The 21,165-nt window shown below is 42.0% G+C and overlaps 1 protein-coding gene and 1 long non-coding RNA gene across 5 annotated transcripts in view; both read right to left on the minus strand.

The window, feature by feature from the left end:
- The window catches only part of FGD3 (FYVE, RhoGEF and PH domain containing 3), an 81,976-nt gene that overhangs the window by 13,694 nt on the left and 47,117 nt on the right, over positions 1-21,165 (minus strand). For all 4 annotated transcript variants that reach the window (XM_010718468.3, XM_010718469.3, XM_019620067.2 and 1 more), the window contains exons 4-10: positions 19,955-20,552; positions 11,039-11,128; positions 10,213-10,349; positions 8,220-8,376; positions 4,128-4,266; positions 3,248-3,306; positions 31-177 (exon numbers count right to left, since the gene is read on the minus strand). In XM_010718468.3, the coding sequence (XP_010716770.1) occupies positions 31-177; positions 3,248-3,306; positions 4,128-4,266; positions 8,220-8,376; positions 10,213-10,349; positions 11,039-11,128; positions 19,955-20,552 (1,327 nt within the window). The remainder of the gene's footprint in view (positions 1-30; positions 178-3,247; positions 3,307-4,127; positions 4,267-8,219; positions 8,377-10,212; positions 10,350-11,038; positions 11,129-19,954; positions 20,553-21,165) is intronic.
- LOC109369919 lies at positions 14,398-19,946 on the minus strand. The gene is made up of 2 exons (XR_002119591.2): positions 15,480-19,946; positions 14,398-15,382 (listed from the first exon to the last, which is right to left on the minus strand). It is a non-coding gene; the product is annotated as an uncharacterized LOC109369919 (long non-coding RNA).

Consider the following 21,165-nt stretch of genomic DNA (forward strand, 5'->3'; position numbering starts at 1 on the left):
ATAAAAGAGCAGCAATAAAAAAAAACTCACCAGGAATAAATACCTATCCTGTGCTGTGCCATTCTTTGCTGAAAGTTTCTGAATGTGTCCTTCTTTAATGAGCTCATTGGCTGGGTTAACAATATCCTCTTCACCACCGAGTCTCTCATAGACTTCCAAAAGCTTGTGCATCTTTTCCTGAAATTACAGAACCCCCAAAATTAAAATCTATACCTATATTTCACTTGGCCTATCACCCACAGCATCTTTTTCTGAGATAAGAGTAAATAAGCAGGAAAGAAAACGTTCTTTCAGTTCTGATATAGCTTTGTGTTCAAGAACTAATATCTTTTCCATGCTCCAATGCTCTTTCCCTCTCGGTCTTAGTCACTTGTGAGTTATAATTGGATTACACTACTTTAATGATATTTTTTAAACAACATATTGGTATCAATCTATTTGATATTTTTAGATAATCAATAATAAATATATAGCACTGGAAGAAACATCATGAGGTTGAGTAAAGTCACTTGAAGAACTGAATGCAAACATGTTACCAAGTTGTTTTCAAGTCTGAATTTGTTAATTCAGTTTCGATTCAACATTTCAGAGTAAGATTTCTGCTATCGTAGGATCATTTTTCAGCTTTTGAGAAGTTTCACCTCTTGTACTGTTACTGGCACAACGGTAGGCAGGTCTCCTTTAAGAAGCACCATCACATTCTGAATTTATAACCTACGTGCAAAACCTCAGCTCCACAGGGAACCCCAGTGCCATGGCTGCAGTCCTACACAGGTGCCTCTCTAGCAAAAAATAAGCTTATGAAATAGGCCTAAATACACTTCAAAATATTTTCACGTCATTCTGCATCCTTCCATCTTAGCCAAAAATCTTTATGAAAGGGTTAGCTTTTCCTTTTCAGCAAAGCAGTATTTATTCTCAATGCTAAAGTCCTTCTACACAGAATTTAAATGGATAAAAGTAACCCGCTTGCAGCTGCTATACTAAGTAATGCAGCAGCTCTAACAAGTCAACATAGCAAAAGTGCTTAAATCTTACTACTGAGCAAAAGCATTTGGAAACGCTTTGCTTTCAACCACAGGCTGGACAGATATGCTCCAAACTGCACTGTAAGCAAATGGTCAGAAAGTGATACAAATACACACAGAAAATACCACCAAACACATCTGTAAACCACGCCTCAACCTATATGCAGATTCAGCTGGATCTCAGGCCTTCAGACCCTTTCCTCATTTCCATTTGACACAAACTATTTCACTATGAACGTACACCACATTAACTTCTATGCTAATCAATTCATCTATCAAAACAAACCAAAATGACAACTAAACAAATAAATTTAAATAAACACACTGCAAAACAGAATGGAATGGAGGTGGGGGTAGACTCCAACAAGGAAAGCACCTAAGTCCCGAGGGCCAGTAGACTTTTTCCAGCAAACTGGAAAGTGAGGCAAAGGCTTCACTAATTCAAAGAAAATGTAATGCATCAGACTACTTTTCTGGAGGAATGACTGGGATACTAAGAGCAGGTCCAAAACGCGAGGGACATCTGTCCAGCTAGGAGAAGATACTTCAAAAAGATCGTTTTGGAAGCATGATTTATTTCTTCCTCAACAGGAGGAAGCAGCCAACACGAATGCTAGCCTTCAGATACTTTGCTATGGCCTTTGCTTTTCTTTTTGTTTGGCTCTGACCCCACACAGCTGCTCACATCGTCCCAGGGCTTCGCAGAGGTGTGTGCAGGACGTACCCCACAGCTGGGGCTGCTCAGGCAAACAGTGAGCAGAGCAGGAATGGGGCAACCACAGAGTCAAATCTGAAAGTCTTACTTGGATGATTTTCATTTGAGTCCTTGCTCAGGTAAAATCTATTAATTATAGAAGAAATCCATGTAATGAGACTTCAGGTTCTCATCAGCAAGGGGGTATAAAATTATCACAGCAGCTTTTCCTTTTTTGCATACTACCAGAAAAGCATCCCATGTGGAAAGCAACAGCCTGGTGCCTGTGCAGGGAAAGGACCCAGCAACACAGTCATTACTTAAGGACTTGCTCAAGACCCAAAACCCGAAACATTTCCACTGAAATCTATCTTGAACAAGAGAACATGCAAGACTTAAATAGAAGTAGACAGTTTCAAAATAGGTTTTCTCTGAGACATAGTGAAAACAGACACCAGTTGGTTACTTCCCATAACAGCCCCAGGAAGGACAGACTCATGGCATCCTGACAGCCCCAGAGGGCACCCAGCAGAATCATGTACTGTTGCCCAGCCCTGATACCAAGAACAACTCAAACCACTTGGTTTCTAAAATAGAACTTATAAAAAGGCTGAAAGGGAAGATGGAGGGGAAAAGAATCAATATATGTAAACAAACCAAAGTGAGAACAAAAAAAAATAGGAAAGATCTTCCCTTTAATTTTGTTCTATCCTATGACATTTCTTGATAAAGACAATGTTTTAAAAGGACAGAACAAAGAAATAAGGATCTGATATGGAAGAGGATATAAACCTTGTAATCTATGAACGATCACGGAGTGTTAAGCCTGATAAGGGGTGTTTTAGATCTGTAAGAGATAGAAGGCCCCGAGGCACTTGGGTCTAAAAAACGAGGTAATACCTGTAACTGTCAAATCATTTAATTTGTTGGCAGCACTGTAGCAGCTCTGTGTGCAAAACGTACACAAATATTCTGCATAAAAGGCCTCAAAAAAATAAAAAAAAAAAGTGCAGAGTTTGTGTTGTAAGATTGGCTTCAAAATCTCCATTCTCTTAAGCTGCCCAACCTGAAGCATAGCTTATCATGGCTACTACTGATACATTCTAATCTCTTCTCTGTGCAGTTAAAATAAGCCAAAATTCAACTAAAACAACCTCCATTCCAGAAGGACTTAAGAAATTAAGAAAATCTGCAAGGACACCTTATGAATAGACTGATTTGAGGTACTTTAAACATTTTCAGTGAAAAGCAAGTAATGATTTTATGAAGACCTGTTTCTTCAATTCATTGTCCCCTTAAGAATAGGGAAAGTAAAATCTGGGCTGAAAAAAGAAATCACAGTAATCGTAACAGGAAAATTTATGATAAAGAGAACACTGATATCCAACTGATGTTTCAGGCCCCATAATACCATATTTGAAAATCCTCTCCAGTCTTGCTTTGCAGAGCCTCTAGCAATGGAGAATGATCAGTTCAAACTAGCATTTCCATCAAATCACAATTCTATTACACAATTTCTACTCACCATCTTTCTGATGGCAGCATTCGAATGGTTTGCTGCTGTAGATATGAGCTCCAGTGATTCTGTAATAAAGAAAGCATGCTATTACCAGATGCAATCAGAAGAAGGTACAGCATAGCTGTGTTTTTCTTCTCCCTGATTAGCGTTTTTCCTTCAGAACTGCTGTTGCAAAAGCAAGGACTGATTACACTCTGTCCTCCCTAAACTAAAGGGAAGGCTTATAAGCAGTTACATACCTAAACACTTTTGCATATTCAACTGGTACATGGATATGTATCTAATCATTTGCTATTTCTCTCCTAAAATCACACATGTGACAAAAAAAACTACCTACAGCCTAGTTCTTCAAGTCCTCACAAGCATGCTTTAAGTGCATTTTCCTAAATAAGAGCTTGTGTGCTTAATGGTAACAAAAACTCTTGTTTAGACTGTTCCTGAAAGAAACAAGAACTCCTAGAAACCAACAGAAATACATACCTCTTGTTTCTCTATGTTAACAGTCTAACTTGCATTCCTAGGAAGAATATATATTTATAAAACCATTCATATTTTGCTCTTCCAGCTATTACAGGATATCCTCCTGTATTTGTCTTTGAATACACATCTGATTAAATAAAAATTCCAGATGTTCTACCATTAGAAGCTTCAATACTTTGTCACTGTTTACTTGCTAAACCTTCATTTAGTGCTCGAACTGACATATCAGCACCTTTCTTCTCTAGAAGAGTTCCAAAATCCCTTTGTATTAATTTGGACAATAATTTGATAAATTCAACTCTCCATTGCTACCACAGCCCTAGCTTGAACTATCTGGACATGTGAGGAAAAGAACAGTCTCCAGGATTTTATTGTGTTCATTAGACGGAGAGGAGTTTACACGTACTTTCAGCATCTTTCCTGTCTGGAGATTCTTCTGGAAGTTTCTTTAGATAGTCCTTCAGGAGAAGCTCATAACGAGGAATCCTTTGCACAGGTTCAAGCATGTGATGCTGCAGCGTCAGGTTACCACACACCTCCTGTTTCTGTAATGGAGAGAAAACAACTGCAGAAGGCTTTGGTTTTGGTCATTTTTGGTGTAAAACAGCAATGAAAAATGACCTGTATAGTTAGAGGAGCACAAAAAAAAACTTTCCAAGCTATCAGAGCTGACAGGTCTTTGTCTCATATCTCTGACATTTTCTGCAGATATATAACTTCTATATTTTACATTTTGTGTGTTTCTTTGCACACTCAGAAAAGTCCTTCCCACATGTGGTATTCCCTCCCCCCACTGCCCTCAAGGATTAAATAAAACCAGAACCTCCACAGAGACACTGCTTGCTACAGCTTACTGTAAGAGCAGCAGATACGCTGCTCACATGCCATCTCGGAAGCAGTTACCCCAAATTCTCTCATTTCACTTGACCAAGGAAGGGGTTAGCTTTAGGACTGATTACACTAAATATTACCCAATAAGGCACTGAACTGCTCTGCTTGAAACAGCACTGAGTGTTGCAGTGCTTATTCTCATAGAATCCCTATGAAGTGATATTTCTATTTATAAGGAGTGGGAGGAGAAATGAGAAACGCAGTTGAAAAATAACTAACTTGCGTTTAAGCAGACAGAAAGTTTCTCTTAACGATAGTATCTCATTTCTGAATCCTACGTCAGCATCTTAACCACATACACACACAGTCCTCTCCAGACCATTATTTGTACGTCAGCTCACTGATGCTGTGTCTTGGTCTGTTTCAGTGTAAGCAGCCCCTCCACATTAATTCAGTATTCTTCTCTCAGAAAAAGGCACTTGTTTCAGGTATGTGTAGTTTTCCACATAAATATCACAGTCCAAGACACAACGCTGACTTGCCCCATTCTTGAAGCAAAGCCTGGAGATAAAGAGACGACTGTCTGGTAGAAAAACACTAGCTGTCCTTCCGGAAATTTCAAGATATAAATTTGCTATTTAAAAAAAACAACATAGTGAAGAGTATTTCTGTTTATAGAAGATTAAGTGAATTTATTATCTCTTTGAGTTTTACAGCACATTTCCCAGAAAATACAACTGGGATGGAAAGAATCTGAGATTCCAGGAAGCACAGATACACAGATTTGCACAACTGCCTTAGTCCCTGGTTTACAATATTCCCCAATCCACTTACTAATACAGCCTCCATTGTCTTTTATTTCTGCAACACGATGAACCCTAACACTGAACAACAGGGAAGCAGAGGAAGACATCAATTCCAGACGCATGTCGGTTGGAATAAATGTGCCAAATGAGTCTTCTACAAAAAGCCAGCAAACACAAAGTAACTGTCCCAAATACGAGAACTTTTATATTACATGATCTCTGAAACTTTACAGAGTTTGCATTACAATTCAAAAGAGGGAAGATAAACTTTTGTTCTGTATTTAATGAGTTCACATAAGAATCCGAAACACACAAATATAGATGGAAAAAGTTCTTTTTTTGATGGCTTAGCTAGGAAACTGACAAAAGAAGAGTCCTAATAAACTTAGCAGCTATCAGGTTTTCACCCCAGTAAGTGGACGCAAAACATACAGAAAGAATGTTTATCTTTAAGAACAGCTAAAGTAAGTTTGACAAGTCGCAGTCATTCTCTCATAAGTCCTACGTGATTTTTTCTTTTCTATTTGCTCTCATTTAGGGTAATTAATAACTGTGAATGTCTATGTAAGTACTCCATTAACAGCTGGGGTAGACATTGCATTCTTGCAGGATCACAGCAGGCTTCTACTGGTATTCTGAAAAGTAGAGCTGAAGGTCATAAGAAGAGTCACATAAATGTAATTCTGCATCCTGTATGTAATTCTGTATGCTGTATAAACCCTGCAGTACTTGTTCGGTGCCATGGAGAGATGTAAAAGCCTACGGCAGCTCCACAAAATAGAAACGCAACTGCAAAATCATTTGTGTATACAAATAACACACCAGAATACCAGGCTGAAGTTTACTATATGCTAAACCAGCACTTTCTGATACACTGTAGACTTCTGTTGTGGTTCTATTAACAGAGGCTACAGCAGTTCCCAGAGTAGTGGAGAGAGAGGACACAAAGGACAACGGTTGCCTGTAAAAGTTCCTGTGGCTCCTGGTAGCACAGAGATAGGCCAGATGAGTTGACTCAGACTTTCAGGACAAATCTTTCCCAAATTCACTATAGTTACAACAGAAGCAGAAGGTGCTGTGATGCCATAGCTAAAATAACCTACAGTGAAATACTGCCATCAGCAGACTTCAGAATCAAATCTCCTGTTGCATCCTCTGCCCTAACCCTGCCTGCCAAAGTTCTGCTAGAAGATGCACACGGTCTTGGGCAGCTGCTGATATGTTTTGCAGATAGGCAGCTAACAGGAATTATTTGTGTTGATGGCGTGCAGTGCAGATACAGAATTTCAGGGAGGGCAGCTCTCTATGTTGTAGAGAGAGCAGTCACTAACCAAATTATCCCTCAGAAAGGCATGCCAGCAGCTTGACACTAAACCAAAGACAGCAAAATGCCCACGCACACTGAAAGCACAAGTTCTTATAAGTGCTTGCACTAGAAGAGGCCTGATTTCCTCCAGAGCCCAGCTGTGCCCCTGCTTCCTCCTTCCACAGGACCAGGTCAGGGAGGGAGTGCTGGGAGCCCAGCCGGAGCCCTTGGGGACAGCAGGCAGGTGAGGAGGGCCACGGAGCCCCTTGCAGGAAAGCCAGAGCCCCAGGGGCCCAGCAGTGCCTGGGCTCAAATTCCAGCCAACAGATGCACTTAGCTGCACAGAGCCTCAGTGAGAACAGACTGGATTTAGACAGAAAAAGGTTAAGAAAAGGCCACATACAGTGAGAGTCTGGTAGAAGAAGAGATTTCCCAGTTCCTGCTGCCTTTCCTCTGCTCTTCCAAGAGGGAGCTTCTGTCTGAGAAGGCCAGCAGCCCTTACCCTCTGCACAGGGCCTCTCCTCTCCCAGCTTGCTGGGATTACTTGATTCCTGACAGCTGGCCAGCTGACAAGCTCCCATTTAGGGCAGCAGCTGTGCTCCCTGTTCAGCTTAACCCTCTCCCTGCCAGGCCTCACCTCCCCTGAAGGATGGTCCACACTCCCAGAACCTGCAGAAGGATGCTTACACGTCTGCTCCAGCGTGCTGCATCTTCCTGCAGCTGGACCAGTGCCTGAGACAGGTCCTACAGACACACCAGAATAAGCAGAGCTCTTCCTCCTCCCCACACAGATTTCCTTACGAGTATGATCACATCAAAATCCATGCTAAGCACCCTCTGGCAGAGCTGTGGCCCTCTAGCACCATGCACAGCTTAGTGAACCTCAGAAACACCAGATCAACAAGGGTATCAGAAACCCTGACAGCTTCCTCCAGGTGGTGCCGCCGGTGATGAGCCAAAGTCAAAAGCACCAGTCTCAGAAGGAAAATGTCCACGTTAAAAACCAACACTTAGAACTAGTAATGAGAAAATGAGTTTACAAATTGATATGTTGAGTATCAGAGCAAAGGGTGCCCTGCGTAAGGTAGCACACAAGGCAAGGCAGCCCACTAAAGAGGCATAAAAGTGCTCAGGAAGGACTGAGCCACCAATAATTCTTCATTCTGCTGTGTAAATATGAACAGAAAATACAACGTATGGCAAAGCTACCTCACTCTCTCCCTTAAGGAGAGAACTCACCCCATTCTCCTCACGTTCCAGGACATATATAGGTAACAAATACAGAATTCCTGAGAAAGTCCAACATAGTCAAAACTGCAAGGCAAATGGCAAAGTTTCATTCTTTAACTTCCACTTCTCCTCTTAAATACTCAAGTGGGAGAAAAAGCCAACTATGTGAAAACTCTGTGTTGCACAGCAAAAAGAGAAGAAAAGTCTGCCAGTAAAACTGTACTTCTTTTTAATTCTAAAATAGTACTGCCTTGTAGCAAAACACTGCCATGCACTGGAAATAAATGAGGATCTCAATGCCACATCAAGCTAGTTAACAACATACCTGTATATTCTGAACAACATCTTTGAAAGGAGATGACCTCTGCATGCACGTATTCACCATGTCCATTGCCCTGTCAAAGTTCTTCACGTATTCTCCATACATCTTCAGGAAAGGAGCCAGTTTCTGCAGGATGTCTCCTAACCGTGGGTTCACACTCCTATTGGAAAGAGAATGCTAAGTATAGAAATGTGTGAAAATCAATTCTATTTTAAGAGAGAATACACAATAACAGACTTCTACTGTTGTCTCCCACCCACCCAAGGAACCCAAGGAACACATCTGGACTGGCATCTCCCAGCCCAGCACCACGCCAGGCTCCCCAGGGTGGCCCCTGGTTATGTTTGGTCCCTAGGTACTACCAAGCAGCAGCAGTAAGTTCAGATGAGCCTGGAGATCTGCAAAGTCTCCATCAGTATCAACAGCTCTGCCCAAGTTCACAGTCCCAGGCAAGTAAATCCATTTGCTTTCCTCTGCAGATCTGCGTTCTTAGTTAAATTGTACATATGAGAAAACAATTGCCGTGATTTGCTAGATTCATACGACAAAGATACTGTAGTATCCTTGGGGAGCTGTGGCAGCACAGCCACCCTGCACCCTCTTTTCCCACTCAGCAGCACAGCCTGCACCACTGAAGAGCCACGTAAACCTGAAGCTGTCATTTATGGGGAGACTTCCAGAGGGCCTCTATGGGAGCTAGATGTGTAAACGACAATGAGAGCTGCATATCCAATTTTCTCATGTTCCAGTCCCCTTGACAGAACCATTTTAAGATTCCCTTCCATTTTTTCCCCAGCTTTCCTCTCTCACTGAACTCCTGACTCACAGTCTGTTTACACTAGTGCCCTTTAGCCACGGAATGAGTTCATGCCCTGCCCTGACTTCCAGTCTCTCCAGTTTTCCTTTCCTTTATTACAGCTGTCCCTATAGACACAGGTCGAGTGCAAAGGTGCTGACACTTTTTTATTCCTTCTGGATATTGATGACCTGTGAAGAAGACTGGACTCTAGCAAAAGAGATGGGAGCTCATATCTTGACTTCATCATTTAGGATAGCTGGAAAGGTCAACTTTGCTGACTTTAATATGAAATATGGTGCAGCATCAGCATTATTAGTACTTTCCACTGCAGGACATTCTGCAGCCAGCACATCATCCCAAGTCAAGGGTCCTACATTTGCATTACAATTAAATGGAGTAATAGGCAGAAAGGTTAAAACTTACTACAGTTGCCAAATTTTGATATTTGACTATTATTACTGATATTTAAAAAAGAACTATTTTCTTAAAGAAAGTATATGTACAGCGTAACAAATAATATTTATTATTTCACAGAAGGCCAGCAAATTATTGGGTGAGATCTTGTCCAATGCTGTGGTACTAAACTACAATAGAAAGAGCTGTGTAACAGATGTAAACTCATTCATGGGCACAAGGCTGTCTATCTTATCTTTCTAGATTTTCCTTTGTTTGGTTGATAAAATGCTAATTTTATAACAGTGAATTTTATATAATTGCTACATTAAAATATCAAATGGATGTGTCTCATGAAGTCTCCAACATGGCATGCAGAGTCTAGGCTGTGATATGACAATGTGTCCCTCTTTGGAAAATAACCACGTTTTTCAGTATTTCACACTGGGGACAAGATACCCATCCATGGAGCCAAAATAAGCACTTTGTTTCTTTCCTAGTACTACAATTTCACAGTACTGCAAAACAAGGACAGTGGAAATACAGTAAGAAAAATAGCTTCAATAGTACTCTGGTCTGGAACAAAATTCTCACAAAATACTCTAGAAATGCTGAGTGCTCAGGTCTACTGTATTCAGGACCAATACAGATAAAAGAGGTTTAAGAGACTCCATGCTAATGTGTTAAATAACAAGTGAACTACTGCATCAAACAATTAAAAATGCTGGAATAAAATCAGATGCCTGGGTCACTAAAGTTTCTTGAAAATATATTTTAAAAGTAATTGTACTGACAGTTACCCACCATTCTTGTGTAATTCTTGTTTTGAGCTCAGGAAGAAGAAATTGTCCGTGGAAACAATAGATAGAAGAAATATTTGAAAAGATGCCCGTTATCACTTCAGATGAAATACCTGCTTCTGACAACTTAGTGCAAAACACCTGCATGAGACAAGACAGCACCAACACAGAGTTTAAAAAATCCTGAACACAGCAGCATCAGGTTGTAGTACTACAAAGCTGACTGCCTCAGAACAGAGCCACAACATCTGACTTCTGGCACTTAGTCCCTGGGGATCTCCAGCCTAAGCATTCTCAGGAGTTTCACAGAACATAAGCCCATTGTCAAACAGGGTCAGATTTATGCATAAGGGCTCACTTCTCCATTAGAAATGTCTGGGGCGGTTGTAAGTCAAAGAGATTGAAACTACTGAGAAGATGAGACATCTTGTATTTGGGAGTGTAAGCTGCAAAGAACAATCAGTCCCTGAAGAGCATTTACTGGTATTTACACGAAGCAAAATCAAGCCTTTGATTATTTTGTTTCTCTGTACGAAAATCACACTGTACTGAACAAAAGTGAAAGACACTCCCTGGATTTCTAGGGTCCTGAATCAGCCTTTGCTCATCCAGAGCAAACACTGGAAAGCTTTCCACAGAGATTGTAGGGTTGGATGGTGGCAGATGACTTTCTGAAGGCTGCAGCTTCTAACAAGATTTCTAGCTAGGTGACAGTTTGCCCTTTCTTTTTTTCTTAAGCAACATTAATCATCTTCATTTTTCCTTTGCTTTTACTGCACATTCATGTTTTTCTTTATATAATAATTACATATACCATCCAATTGAATTACCTGATCCAACAGATGGAGTCTTTTAACATACGCTTCTTCTGTATGGAGCAGTTCATTTGCAATGTTGAATAGCTTTTGGGGCTCTGTACACTGGAAAGAAAAAAAAAGAAAAAAAAAAAAGTTGTTACAAATAACAGAATCCATCTGCTCCAGCAAAACTAACTTTCACCAACCGTCCTCCCTCCCATGTTCACCATGGGTCGAACGTCCTGCCAATACAGAAGCACAAAGTGAATGAGCTTAACACCTTTCAGAATCTGCTCCACACTTCTCACCAAAGGATCAATTTGCCTTAGAGAGATTTTTTAAGCCATTTTCTGAAAGCTGGAGAGGACATCACTTTATTTCTTTGTGTTTTCATTTGATGTGTTTTTCTGTTTTTGTTTTTTTTTCATTAAAAACAACCAGAAACATCCACTAAATCTGGAGATGTATCTAGTTTATTTGATAACTGAGACATTAGACTGCAAATTAACAGTTCTCAATTTTTAACTTGGATCATGCATACAAAACCAATCAGAAACTAGAAAATACCTGTTTGGCCATGCATTACACTCCCCAGCCAGTGCAAGGTTACTCTCTGCTATTTCTATTTCTCTGTGCAGCTTTAAACACTCACCAGTTTCAGCAGTGTAACTGAAATTACCCAGCAGAGCCTTATACTGTGCTCATTAAAATAAATAAATAAGAACTAAATCAAAAGCTTGCATACAACTAAGAGGCATAAACTTACTTCACCATTTAGCTAGAACTTACATAGACTCCACAGACTCTTGCTTTCCTGTTTGTTTAGAAATACTTGAATTAGGGTGACACCAGCTCTAGCTTTCTGACAAACTCTAGATACCTTTGAAGATCTAGACTTCAAACTCCATGTCTACATGTAATCAAATCAAAACTGTGTTCCAGGCTTGGTTAGTAGAAACAGGAGTACAACACTGGAAAGGGGCAGCAAGGATGGTAAAGGGTAGGGAAATTTTAACGGGCTGGAGCTGGGAAAAAGACAACTGTGATGTAAGGTTAGAGAGATGCATAAATGGTTAATGGAACAGACAGCAACAGCTTGGTGCAATTATTCACCATTCCTTGCATTGGAGAACTGAGTGCATCAAATCAAACTACTGAAGTGCTGCTTCAAGACTAAGAGCTGCTTCCCAAAGCACCGCATCCCTGCATGCACAGCCCTGGAGCACAAAGTGCAGCAGGCAGCAAAGGTTCCCACAGGTTCACAAAAGGACTGGACAAATCTGCAGAGAATGAGTCCAGCTGAAGTCAATTAAAAACAAAGCCTGTTTCTGCTCCAGGAAGCACCTGGGCCCCCAGCAGCAGCAGAGACTTCTGTCCCTAACACCTATCTCCATCTGCTTGCCAGCCCCTCGCTAGACACACAACATGGCTAGAAAGTGACACTGAAACTCTCTCTTTAAGCTTCTTCAATGCCATCTTCTTTTGATTACGTACAAAGACGAAAAGAAACAAATTTAAATTAAAAAAAATTTCAGACAAACTGCTGTGCAACCAAAAGACCTGAAAGCCTTTTCAAAGCTAGCCATGAATCCAAGCAAACCAGGCCCACAGCTACCCTACATGAAACAAGGTACCACTTAGCCCAAGTATCTACAGCTCTGTGACAGAAGCAGCAACCAAGGGACAGTGAGGACTTTTGCTGTATTGGAAATGCTGGACTGAGTGACTATATGATATATGTTAATATTCTGGGAGAAAAAAAGACACAGCACAATGCTTTGAAGCCGTTATGGAGAAACACAACTTATTATACATTATATTGAAAGACACTGCTGGCCATATAACTGGGATCTCTTGCTGAGAAAGAATTTACTTGCCAGCTTTGCTGAGTGCCTGAATGAAAGGCGCTGATGTCATCCGGCTGGCACGCCAGCACCCAGAACATCCTCTGATTTGTTTGAGTTCTGAATTTGAAAAATAATTATTTTCAATCAAATACATTTGCTCTCAAAAGTAAATCTTTACAAAGCACAGGCACTTTCTAACCTCCTGACCTTCACCATCTGCAACTGAGTTTATACTTAGAAAAATCTTGCTGACATCTGCTTGAAGACCAAATCACGGCCGAGCACAATATCAGCCTGAGCTGAGCATTACGTTTTAAGGCAAGATCATCTTCAGCTGCTCCTTCTGCTAGTGGCAGACAGGCATGTTTTTCAGACTGATCTGCAACTTATTCACCTTTCAACTGACATAACGTTGTACTTAAAATAGTTGATACAGTGAATTACAAGGACAGCCCAGCTCCAACCATCCTGCGCTGTGTTCTTGGAAGGACAGATTCGACACAGCCAGAGCTGTATAGCAGGGGATATGGACAATATATTTCATGGTCTGTGTTTCCTTCGCTTTGAAGGAAAACTGAAAGAAGCATGCAAACGGAAATGCATTTATATTTCTTATGTAACAGCTTTATGTAAATCTCAGTTCACATTTACTAACACAACTACATTCTGACAGGAATTGAAGGAGCCCTGCTTGACTGAAGTAAACAGGCTTTTTCCCCCAACAAAGATGGCTGGGGGAAAAGAGTCCTTGGGTAACAAAGAAATCAGCAGAGACACAGCATGCCCAACCTGAGGAGATTTGAGACACCCCTAACATCACTAACGCTGAAGTGAACCAGTAGCAAGGAGAATCACAGAATCATAGAATGGCCTGGGTTGAAAAGGATCGCAGTGACCATCTAGTTTCAACCCCCTGCTATGTGCAGGGTCACCAACCAGCAGACCAGGCTGCCTAGAGCCTCATCCAGCCTGGCCTTGAATGCCTCCAGGGATGGGGCATCCACAACCTCCTTGGGCAACCTGTTCCAGTGTGTCACCACCCTCTATGTGAAAAACTTCCACCTAATATCCAACCTAAACCTCCTGTCTCAGTTTAAAACCAGTCCCCCTTGTCCTGTCATGATCCACCCTCATAAACAGCTGTTCCCCTTCCTGTTTATATGCTCCCTTCAAGTACTGGAAGGCACAATGAGGTCTCCCCGGAGCCTTCTATTCTCTAAGCTAAACAAATCCAGTTCCCTCAACCTTTCTTCATAGGAGAACTCACCACATACTCGATTTTGCAGCCATTCAAAGGGGCCGGGTATCTGGGGCTGTCACCATCTCCAGCCTACTCAGAACAGGCACCCGGTAACCAGGCCTCTGCCCATGCAGGTGGCTTTTATCAAACACAGAACACACTCTGCTTACAGTACAAACTGCACATGATCTGAGTGACTGCTACAGGGGACTGGTGAAGCACAGTTAGCTTTGTTAACAGAGCCCCGCAGAAAAAATGTGTCATTTACAAGGCATGTAAATGACATGGCAAATAAAATACTCAGCTTTCCACTTAAAATGAATTCTAAGCTGTTTTATTCTTTGTAAATGCGTTTTCCTCCTCCTTTGCCCACCATGACCACTCGGCAGGACCACGGTCCCACACGACAGCTGTACAACTGCCGCAGGACCTTTTCAGAGCAGCTGAGCTGGCGGAGTGACAAGGAAGATGAGAAAAGGGAAGTGTCGGTGCTTATTTGTGACACAGGAAGCTCACTGCAGTGCTTGGAACAGCAGTCGTGTGATGCTCTTTCACTTCTGTGCTGAAGGTCCAACAATTCGTTTTCAGCTGTACGTGTGTCCATAAAACATTTTAAAATAAAGGAAATGCACCACCAGCAGCAGGTTCTCATAAAAGGGCAGATTCCCACCTGCAGTGGGAGTACATCTGCACCTGCAAACACATAAATTTGTCAATCACAGACACAAAGTGGGTAACAGCAGACACTGTTGTGCAATGAAGGGCCCCAGGCACATCAGTGCTTCCGGAGAGTCTGACCAGCTGCCCACCAGGTGCCAGGCACTGGGAGAAGGGGTTGCAGGCATTGGCTGCCCTCCTTAGGCTGTGGCTGCCTGGAACAGGGTGGTGGGCTCAAGCCAACCTGCCACCCTCCTTCTTCTGCAGAAGGTCCCAAAAAGATCATAGACAACTTCCTAAGTGAAAATGTTAAAGCAATATGGAAAAGTTATTGTATTGTAGGGCTTTTTTGTAGTGCTGAGATCTTACTTTATTCAGCATATTCGATAAAAGTGAAGATGAGAACATACCTGATTTTTCTTAACTTGTACTCTATGACTGGCTCCACTGTTTTGCTTAGTGAGTAACTTGTGCGGATTCACCTAAAGGCTTGGAAAGTATCACTGAATCAGGAAACAAGACAGAAAGTCCCCAAAGAAAGCTCCCCACTAACCTGTTGTAAGCCAACTGATGGACCAAATCAGGAGGCCTCCACAGATTCTCATAAGAAAACGATTACTTTGGCCACACTCCCTAATGTCAAATCAGGAAGTGAAGATAATCACTTCATATCCTCTTCAAGGCCAAGTCAAAATCTTTTTTTCCCAAATACACGTGGAGATAATCTTACCCAGAGGTCTGACTTTCAGGACTGTAGGTCACGTTTTCCAACACAAACTGCACTGTGAAATCAGAAGCACAACTCCAGCTAGGTACAGGCAGAACAGAAACACGTCAATGACTGTATGAGGCCCAGGGGGGCTCTCCATTATCAGCATTATTTTACACAGCAGGTTCTCATGAAGCAGGACAGATGGAGAAAGGCATTTTTTTGCGATTATTAATGAGCACACGTTACTATTAATGAAAAATATCTGAACAAAAGGACACGAGAAAGCATTACCCATCTCAGCAGCATCACTCCACTGCTCCCAGGCAGTTGGTGTTCAGCAGAGCCTTGGGTGACAGAGGCTGCAAAGCACGACAGCTCCTCAGTCATGCTTTTATCATTACTTTTTTTGTACCCATCAAGGCTAACATGCCTCAGTTCTCAGAGCTCCTGACATTTTCTGAAACATTATCAAAACTAATAAGCTCCCCTTGTTCATTCTCATTCTCATAAAAGATTGCTGGAAATCCCAGCAAGTCACTCCTGTGATTTAAAACGTATCTCAATAATTGTGCGCTAACAGTGAGATCTGTGAGCTTGCACTGCAGACTCCCAAAGGAAGCCACACCACAATGCAGAGCTGAACCTAGACTAAATAAAACAATGCAAGTCATCCATCAGGCAGCATGACTTCACCAGCCATGGGATGTGTGAAAGCTCGGGTGGTAGACAGCGCTCCAAAGTAGAAATCTAGAGAGGAGAAAAGCAAATACGATTCTTTTTCTACTAATGTTTATTCATGAACTTCACTTAACGCAATATCCCAGGAATTACCGAGCCATCGTTAAATCATTCTGCAGCTGTACTTCCCATGCATCCTCCTCCAACTACAACAAAGCTCTCTGGAAAACGTGACTGTTTAATGGGAGCGCTGGTTACCTCCGCCGTGCAGCTGCAGCCCGGTACCGGCAGCGGGAAGGGGGAGGCAGGAACAAAACCCTGACACACAGCCTGCCCTGGGACAGCCCGGGGGGAGGAAAGGGTCTCTCCTGCTCACACACCGACATGGGTGCTCACTGAGCTCTTCCTCCCAGCCGTTCTGGCACGTTGATTTCTGGAAAATTGCCCGTTTTCTTAAGGATGATGTGAACTCAGAGCAACCACATAACAAGGCAGCTTCAAATTGAATCATGCTTGTTGGAAGCCATGGCTCTGTATCCTTACAGACTCACTCTGCAGCGTCCAGATTTGCATCAGAACCAAAGGGCAGACTGGGAGGGTGCTGTGAACACGTAACACACCAGTTGGCTTCACCTGACCTTGAGCTGGTGCATACTGTGTCCCCAGAAGAGGGCACAATCCTTACACTGAAGGAGAGGCAGCATGTCTTTAAGCCCTTCCCCACACGTGGCCACAAAACTGGGCTTACTTCTTGTGGTCTGCATCAAAACAGCCTTCTCAAAACTGAAATCAGCCCAAAATGCAAAGACAGACCTGAAGTACATCACATTAATGTCACACCTGTCCTCCCGTACTCATTTAGATGAGAAGTCCCAATAGAAAAAAAAGGAACACAAGAAAACAGAGCATTTCCTCCTCTAGAGATCTTGCCCTTTTATAAATTCATTAAGCACCCTACTGACAAACATGACCACGTAACTCAGTGTTTAATTGCATTATTTCACACTATATGGACATTTAGCCTAAGGAACACTATTTAAAAACAGCCATCAAAACTCTGATGTCTTAGACCAGTAATTATTTGTAGTATTTATCAGTAAAGCTCTTCTTAATGACACTGTAAAGTCTTCCACTTGGGTTTGCCACAGCTGCTTGGGTATTGCATGCCTAACTCAAAAAGGAAATCTAATACTCAGATTAAAGAATCATTCCAATCATTTTTCATCATTTTCTTACTGATATGTTGCAAGTAATAATCTTTTAAAGAATATTTTAGTTGCACAAATACCTATATACATATATTAAGAAGATAAAATAATTAAAGTATTTCATAGTATATGTGTTTATAAAGATACACATAAAGAAAAGTGAACAGCAGCAGACCAGAAGCCATGCACTGTGATGGTGACGCTTGTGATGTGAGATGTAAATGAGCTTACACTAGCGGAATACTGAAGAGATACCAGATGTTAATGGACACAAGCTAAGTTTTAGCAGATGCTAATAAGAATCTCTCCCACTAATAGCTTTCTGGAGGATCCCCCACGCTGATTTCTTGCATACAACACACATTTCCCTTGGCAGTGCAGACCAGGAGCACTGCTGGATCCCATCTCAAATTGCCATAGATTATTCCTGGCAGGACGCAGGCTGCCTGCCCTGCAGCCTTCCTGCCCAGCTGACAGGCTGCTCCTCTGCCATCCCCACTAGCTACCAGGTGAGACTGCAGATCTGCAGGCAGGCAAATGAGATCACATCCTCTCTATATACAGCAAGCAGCCATGTTTGCCAAGCAGACCCAGTTCAGATGGCCCTCACTACTCTTCAGTCTGCAGGATGCTTTGTGGCCGTTCCAGTCCACAAGTCTTAACAAATAGCAGCAGGGATGAGCAATGAGAACCATGCTCAGGCTCCCTCCTGGATGGAGTCGAACAGACCTTGGAGATCCTGACACCTGAGCTGAGGCTCTGCTGTGCTTTGGAGCCTTTAGGATAAAACACTACTAACTAGCTGTACAAACGAAGTTGATGCAATTAGCATGGAAAGTGTCGGTTCATTTACAAGGATACAAACAACTTTCACTTTGACAAGGACTACTTGCCAGAATAAACTCTCAAGTTTTGCTTTCAGGTCAGCTATTTCTGTGACACCAATGGTATCCACGACACCAAGATCAGAGTTTCTATCCTTCCCTTTTGTTGAACTCCCAGTAGCACCTGACAGACCTAAAGGAATTCATCCGAGCCTGTGGTACCTGGGTCTGCCAACATGCAGCATGCTCCAGGCAGGCAGCAACCCCCACCTCATGCACACCCAGGCAGCAACTGGGCAGCAGGAGACGGGTCTCCTCTTTGAGAGATTGATTCTTAGTTACGCAGCACTTTGCCAATATTAAGTCTCACTTTTTTCTGTTGTATAACAGAAACATCAGTGTAAAGCTAGGGTGGAAAAACCAGTCAATTTCAACGAGTTTGACATGCACCGAAATTGCAAAAGGAGCAGCAATTAAGTCTTGGATGGGCAGCACCTGTCCCAGGCAACAATGCTGGTGTTTGAGCCATGTGAAGGGAATGTGACTCTAGTCACACAAGCCTGAGCCTGTAATAAAGAGAAAGGACAGCAGCATAAAGCAGTGCATTCACTGGAGAAATTCCGGGACTTTTTCGTACCTTCCTGGAGGTGTGTTTTCTCAGCACGCTGTCTTCTTGGAAAAAAGGGGGACACCACAGAGCATTAATTGTACTCTGAAGTTACAGCTGTCAGCACTGAATGACAGAACTTCAAGCACATCACATACTTGCATACAATTTCACCACTCTGTAATACTCACTGGTTGATCTGATCTAGGAGCTACCAAATGAGTTTAAACTGTCAGCTCTCCCAAAGGGACAAACTCTTGATGTACATAACTCAGGATTTATTCTGTGACCTCAGCAGAACCAGTCAATTTGCATGAACTGAGACGTGAGCACCACAATTCACTAGTCCTGGTTGTTAGTGCTCACGGTATTGTTCTAAACACAAACCGTACTCTCATGATGTCCAAATGAAAAGCACCCCAAACACAAACAAACAAACAAAAAAAAAATCAAGAAGAGAATATTTTGCAGACATATTGCTTGAAGGATCTTGTTTTCCTTTAATGAAAAGTCTAACCTATTTTTAAATATAACTGTCCTGATAAACAGATAATCAAAGGAATGCCATTAATGTTAAACAGATGCAGCAAATATACAACAGCATGGACCCCATTATTTTCCACAGAATACCTTCAAAATAACTTTTTGCATTCAAAAAGTAGTCACACTAAAAGAATCACTGGCTTCTTTAAAAAAAAATTATATATATATATATATATATACACTGCTAAATGAGATTTCCAACATGCATGTTCTTCAAGAATATAAGGCCCTGATCCTGGAAGATTAACTATCCAATTAGCCCACTGCATGTCATGGAGTCCCACTGCAAACAACATAATTTCTTAAGTAGGAGCCAAACCTGCAGAAATTCAAACAAAAAACACAGGGTCCAAGTCTTTACCTACAAATGGAATTTCACCTTTAACAACTTGTCTCTGCCTCTGATGCACTCTCATAAAAAGAAACCTTTTAAATTAAGATTGGAAATCTTTCTAACAGATACAGTCTAGAACAGGAACAAGCTATGACCTAAACTGAGCAGGAAATCAATGTCTGTCATGATCCTCTGACATAGGAGCAAAAAAAAAATCCCAAACACACAAAAATGATGCAAGAGATCTCTGGAAAGGGTCACAAACAGGCTTCAGGTAAAGTAACATTAAACCACCTTACCTTGTTTATATCCATATACTCTAACTTTGGCACTTCTGCTGTTTCTTGTTCCTCACTACTTCCTTCATCAATATCACTGTCTTCATCCTGTGTGGAGTCTCTCTTCTGCTCTGCAGAGGAAGATTTGGTGCCCTTTTTGTCAGGTTCCATCTCTCCCGGATTCCCAGACACACTAGGCTTCTTCTGCTCTGCACCTTCTTCGTTGGGGAAAGTTTCCCCTGCCACGCTACAAGAAGGGCTGTCAATGCCACTGTCTCTGTTGGGAATTTTACCATTACCGTTCAGTTCTGCAGTCGAGTCTTTACTGCTAAGCTCTCTAGAGGGTTCTTTGCTCACATTCACAGCAGTACAGTCTTCATGGCTTTTGTTATCGCCTATGCTTAGCTCTTTAATTTTCATTATGTCTGTGTTAGATAGATCCGCACCGCACGGTACGTCTGGCTCATTTTCATCTGCTTCACTTTTTTCATTTGTTGAACAGCCGCTGGAAGCTACCATGTCACAGTCACACGAGCTCGACTGTTTGGATGAGTCCAGGCCTGGTTCCATCTTAAGAGCTAAATTTAGCTGGTTCCTTTGAAGAATATGTACAGGTTGCCTGCAGGTGAAGAGAAAGCACCCCAGCCATTCACATTAACAATGAGAGGTTTCAAAAGCATCTCAAAAGAGACTGGGCCTGATTATCATTTGTTTCAAGCTGCATTTCTTACAGCCCCCTGACAATACTAGGAGGCATGTGTACAGACACTGCTGTAACAACATTCACCCAACATTCAGGTAAAAAACGCACCATTCCTAACCATAAGTTACCATTAGAATCCCAAATCTTTAACACTCCCCACCTTGCCCTGAAGTACAGTTTGGTTTGAACATTTGGGGCAAGAGGAATCATCTGTTAAAAAACGCATTTGTGGGTTTGTTTAAACAGGAACTCACTTTCTTCAAGAGAACAAAGTCTTTGCGGCAAGTTATTTTCTGTCAGAGAGGGGACCTTTATTGAAGCACAAGAAGGCATTACTTCTTCCTATCTGAAAGAGGCCTTACTAGATTTACCCGGGCGGTAACACACTACAGGGCACAGTCCAGTGCCTCTGCCTCCATTCCCTTTTTATGAGAAGAATCATTTAGGTCCATCAGCCAAGTTTGGTCTTTGAAGAGGATTTTCACGTGTTTATGAAATGAGCTGTTTTGTACATCAGCTCTGACCCCAT

This window comes from Meleagris gallopavo, chromosome 14, assembly GCF_000146605.3.
Source record: "Meleagris gallopavo isolate NT-WF06-2002-E0010 breed Aviagen turkey brand Nicholas breeding stock chromosome 14, Turkey_5.1, whole genome shotgun sequence".
Taxonomy (NCBI): domain Eukaryota; kingdom Metazoa; phylum Chordata; class Aves; order Galliformes; family Phasianidae; genus Meleagris; species Meleagris gallopavo.